The 5,149-nt window shown below is 59.7% G+C and overlaps 1 protein-coding gene across 1 annotated transcript; it reads right to left on the bottom strand.

Moving 5' to 3' along the window:
* Positions 1 to 929: 929 nt before the first annotated feature.
* On the bottom strand, positions 930 to 5,149 carry KAZALD1 (Kazal type serine peptidase inhibitor domain 1). The gene is made up of 5 exons (XM_042961031.1): positions 4,532 to 5,149; positions 3,548 to 4,104; positions 2,196 to 2,356; positions 1,967 to 2,114; positions 930 to 1,771 (listed from the first exon to the last, which is right to left on the bottom strand). Exons 2-5 carry the CDS (start codon positions 4,050 to 4,052, stop codon positions 1,677 to 1,679), a joined length of 909 nt encoding a protein of 302 aa, XP_042816965.1. The 5' UTR covers positions 4,053 to 4,104; positions 4,532 to 5,149; the 3' UTR covers positions 930 to 1,676.

The following is a 5,149-nucleotide window of genomic DNA, read 5'->3' as shown; positions in this document are numbered from 1 at the left end:
CCGCGGTCGCCTTGGAATTCGCCTCAGGTATCCAACCCGCTCGTGCCGTGGAGCGCAGTTTCTGGGGCCGCCGGGCTCTAGACGGGACTAGGCCATGAGAGCTGTCCTCTGGCTTAGCCTCTGGAAGAGCCCTGCGGTTCCGCGGGAGGCACCGCCAAACCCCCGGATTGGGATTCCTGACCACGCCCCTCCCAAGAGCCCGGGCTCCCTGCTTCGGGCCCCAAAGGACAAGCTCAGACATTGAGCCAACTGCAATCTCTCCGGTGGTGGCGCCAGGCTCTAGGCGGAGCCCAGGCGCGCAGGAGACTGTCGCCATCCATACACAGGGTCTAGGCCTCCCGAACTTAAGTTTTCATTTTCTGCTTCAATCACTCAATAAACACTGTGCCTCACCAGTGCCCCTTGGCTAGGTAAGGAGAGTGTGAAGAGAGATGTGGGGAGGGAAAAAAATGTGGCTCTGTGAAGGACCCTCAGCCAGACAGGACAGGTCACAGTTGGTGGATGAGGAAACAGGCTTACCTGACTTCTGTCTGGTCTCAACAAGGAAATGGGTGGATTCCTAGGGGAATCCTAGGGCTTGGTCCATACTGGTGGCCAAGCATCTCCCCTCCCTCATCCAGCTTGTGCTTTTACACTGGGGCCCTACCCGCATAGACCTGGTTCGCCACTCTGCCTAGGGAAGGGACCAGAGTGGGCTGAACAGAGGGGGCAGGCACTCTAACTCTAGTCCAGCACAAATGGAGACCAGACTGGGAAGATACCCTCCCTCCAACCAGATGGCTTCAGCCTTCCTCCCTAGAGGGCAAGGGAGGCCCCAGCTCAAGCTTCCCCTCCATACATCTGGCAGGCGTGTGCTTAGGGAGTGGGACCCACAGCTTTTGGATGCCTCCCAAGGAAATGTGGTCTTCATGTGCACATCTGCATGAACCATCTGTGCATCCGTGTGACTCAGTTTGTTCATAAATCCTTTATTGCGTGCCTACTGTGCCTAGTCCCGTGCTAGGCATTGTCCAATACAGAGTGGTATAAGATATGGTGCTGGCCTTGTGGGGTTTCCAGAATGACAGAAGCCGGTCATGACCAAATGCCCATTTTACTGCCCTGGACTAAACCATGCTCCATTATGCTTTTCTAGACAACAGATGGCCAACAGCAAAGAGGACTGCAGTTAGTAAGTGCAATTGGGACTTAGGTGAGGGGGGAAATTTCTAGAAGGTGAGTTTTGAGGACGGGTAAACTGAGGCTAGGCAAAGGTTAGGGACTAGAAAAATAACAGTCGGGGCTGTGGTAAAGGGTAGTTAGAAAGACTGGCTGAGCAGGGCTGGAGGGAGGGCTCTCAGAAAGAAATGGAGGACCTTGGTTGCCTCCTAGTGCGCCCCCACACCCCCACCCAGCCTAGGGACCAGCAGGCAGCTGCTGTCTTCTGCCTGGTTGGTCCCCGCTGGAGACTGTCCTGGCCAGGGCACTTCCTCCATGGGCCTCTTAGCATCCCACCACCCCTAGTCTCTGCCTCTCTCCTTATCCTCCAACTTTGTCTTCCTACTTACCACTACCACGTCTCCCCTATTAAGGGCATTAAAGCGATGAAAGGCCCCCGCTCCCCCTTTCAGGTCTTTTCAAGAGCAGAGATGAATACTGTCCCCACTCACCCACCCCCATAGGCCAGAGCTCCGGACCTAGTAGTAATCCTCGCCCTCTTCACTCTCAGCCTCCTCCTCAGGAACCAGATGTAGGGATGGCAGCTGGGGGATGCCTGTAGAGTTCAGCTGGTCTGCAAACACAGGTGGGCAAAGGAGAGAGAACAGGAAAGAGCGGCTGTCGGTACCCACATGTCCCAGACTGTGAGAAAGCCATACTTGCATGTGCACCCATATGCGCACACACACACACACACATGCGCGCACATGTGAGGCCCTGAACCCACCACCAGTCCCCCCAGTCCCCAGAGCCCAGGGTTCCCCCTTACCCGGCGTGAGCACCGTCAGGCTAGCTGGGGCCTCAACCTGGCCGAGAGCATTGCGGGCCAGGCAGCGGTAGATACCCTCATCGCTGGGACGCACAGCTTGGATCTGCAGCCAGCCTGTCACTTCAAACCTCTGGGGTCCACCCCTGAACTGGAGCCAGAGAAAGGGTCAGCAAGATCCTTCTAGGGGGACCCTGGGCTGCCCAAGGGAGGCCTCTGCTCCCTATCCTACCTGCACTGAGATGTGGGGATCATCCCCTGGCAGCTGAATGTCCAAGCCGTCCTTCCTCCACTCGATGGATGCCATGGGGTAGGCAAACACCTCACAGCCAAAGATCACATCCTGTCCCGTCACGTTCCAAATGTCATATGGGTGCAACACGATCTGGGGCTCTAGGGGTGGAGGCGGAAGGCCTGAGAACAGGGTGGCACATCTCGCCCAGCAAGAAGCCCATGTATGAACCCTCATGGATGTGTTTGCGGGGAAACACAATAGACGCTCAGGCAGATACACATCCATAAGCAAGACATGACATGTACACACAGGTACATACAAATGCAGGTGCGGGTTACACACAGGTACAAACCCAGAAGTGGCGAGGCACATGCAACAGGATGCACAGGAACAAGCACACAGGTCCACACCTCAGCTTGGCAGCCACACTCTGTCCCTGATTGCTCCCCTGTCCTCATTCCACCCTCTAGGCCCCTGTCCTGCTATACTTGTAACTGACACCTCCCCCTACCCTCCCCCTTTCCTAACCGAGTGGAGTTGCCAAAGACCAGAAGAGCGGCCCTCCCCCTACCCCCCACTCTGGGACCAGGGAAGGGGGCGAGAGAGGAGGGGGGATTCCCACGTGGGAAAGGCAGAGAACCTGAAACCAGATCTGGGCAGCAGGCAGAAAGCCTGAAGTTGCGGGGTAAAGTGTTGGGACCCTGCCGGTGTTTGTTTTCCTGGCAGCCGCAGCCAGGCCAGATCCCTCAAAGGGGCTCAGGAAGCGAAAGTTACTAAAGCTGCCAAAGGAAACCTGAGGCTTGAATGGCCCTCAGCACCACCACCACCACCACCCCCACCCGGGATGGGAGGGAGGAGGTGGAAGAGCCCCCTCCTTCACTACTCCCGGGGCCCAGAAGAAAGAGAAGGGAGGCGGGAGACTGGGCTAACAGCTTGCTCTGCGAATCCGAATCCGCCCAAGTGAAACCTGATTTCATCTCACTGGAACCCAAATCGCGTTGCCTGGGCTCCAGCGGTCTAGGCAAAGCCTGGGAGTCTCTTCACGCTCTCCCTTTTGAGAGACCAATCATTGGCTATGTGCCTGCTCCCTCAGAAGGGTCCGTCCCGCCGGCCGGGTCTGGAGCTTTCACGCGCCTCAGGGCACACAGCTTGCTGACAAAGCTCGGACCGCACCTTAGGGCAGCGGTCTCTGCGGACCAGCAGCGAGCGCGGGCTCTTATACTGAAGTCGAGCACTCCCCTGCCTCATCTTTTTCGCTCCGCTGGCCAGAGACCAATTCAGTCGGAGGTCGGGGATCAGTGCCTCGAGCGCCCCGAGCGCCAGGGGTAGGGACCCCGGGCCGTGCGTACCCGATTCGCAGGGCCCCGGGTGCGCCACAGTGAGGTTGGCGTCGGGCCGAGCGCGGGCCGCCTCCTGCAGCCGGCAGATCTGAGCGTAGGTGCGGCCGTCAGATCCGCAGAGCGGGCGCTGCGAGCGGCAGGCGCACAGCGGCTCCGGCACCTCCCCGCGGCTCAGGTCCCCGCCTGCGTCCAACCGGCACTCAAGCTGCTCGCCGCAGCGCCCGTAGAAGTGGGCGCTGGGGTCCAGGTCGCAGAGCTGGCCCTCGAGGTTGGCGCATTCCCAGCAGCAGCCGCACGCGTCGCGCACCCGGCCGGCCAGGCAGCCCCGTGGCGCGGCGCACTCTTCTGGCCGGCAGGGAGCGCAGCCCTCGCCCTCCGCCAGCAGCCGCAGCCAGCCGCGCCGCAGGTAATCGGGGCCTGGGGACGGTCGCGCGCCTGTCGGGGGCGGCGTCCGCACCACCAGCAGTAGCAGTAGCGAGGGCAGCGCCAGGGCAGCTGCCGGCGGCCGTGGCATGGTTAGCTGGAAGCCCTGCGAGCGCTCTGGGCATCAGCGCGTTCGTGGCACCCTGCCAGGGAGGGAAGCCAGGTCAGGAGGTCAGAAGCAACCTCACTGTTACTTGTACCAAAGTTTGACCCACGCACTGCCCCCTTCCCTGCTGCCTTGGAGTCAAGGAGACCCTCAACACAGAAGCATAGTGACTCTCTAGGAGTCATCCAGTTATTGATCGGACCGGGTTTCTGGGGTTGGGGACAGATGAGAGGAAAGGATGGTAAAACTCAGGCGCCAGCATACACGCGCGCGCGCGCGCACACACACGCACGCACACACACACACACACACACACACACACCCAGCAGCAGCACCACAGACCATCCAACTCTGAAGCTTCCTGTCCTAGAGGTAGATGGGAATGGATGGCCCCAGAGCTAAGGAGTTGTTAACAAGGGAGGAAACGCGGAAAGAGTAGATGCCCCGGGGCCCAGAGTGCTCACCTACTGTCTAGGACTAAGCCCTTCAGAGCAGCCGTGATTCCGGTCCGAAAAAGCAGGCAGTGGAAAGAAAGCAGAGGCCAACAAACGGCTGGGCCTGCCAGCCACCTCTGCTCCGGCTTGAGGATCTCTGAGAGAGCCCAAGGGCTTGGACTCGGAGAGCAACTCCTCCGCCCCCTCTCCCCGCCTCTCGACGTCGCACACAACCCCCTCCCTTCAGTTTTGAAGCTGCCAATTTTATGCAGCCGCACAGGACCCTCCTGGGCCACTTCCCCTAGCTGGGCCAAAGTCACAGTGAGAAGTGAGGAGTCGTAACCGGACACCGAAGCTGGGAGAAGACAGGGGGCAGGATGGGGTGGGGGGTTGGGAGTAGGGGCTATGAGGGTGGCTGGGAAGCTCTAAAGAGCCGAGTGAAGGTCTAAGTCTTGTCCCATCCTACTCTACAGTCCCTGGGGTCTGCTAGAGCAGCTGCATAACGCGGAGGCGGTAGGAGCTCTGGTGCCTTGGCTCCTGGAGGGCAGAGCCAACCAATGTAGTCTCCCCGCAGCCCAGGGCTGGCTTCCCAGGGACTACTGCAGTCTCGTCCACCCAGCTTCCCCACTAAGGCGCCGGTCAGAGATT

Source organism: Panthera tigris, chromosome D2 (assembly GCF_018350195.1).
Source record: "Panthera tigris isolate Pti1 chromosome D2, P.tigris_Pti1_mat1.1, whole genome shotgun sequence".
Lineage (NCBI taxonomy): Eukaryota > Metazoa > Chordata > Mammalia > Carnivora > Felidae > Panthera > Panthera tigris.
This window is presented reverse-complemented; position numbering and strand designations above follow the sequence as displayed.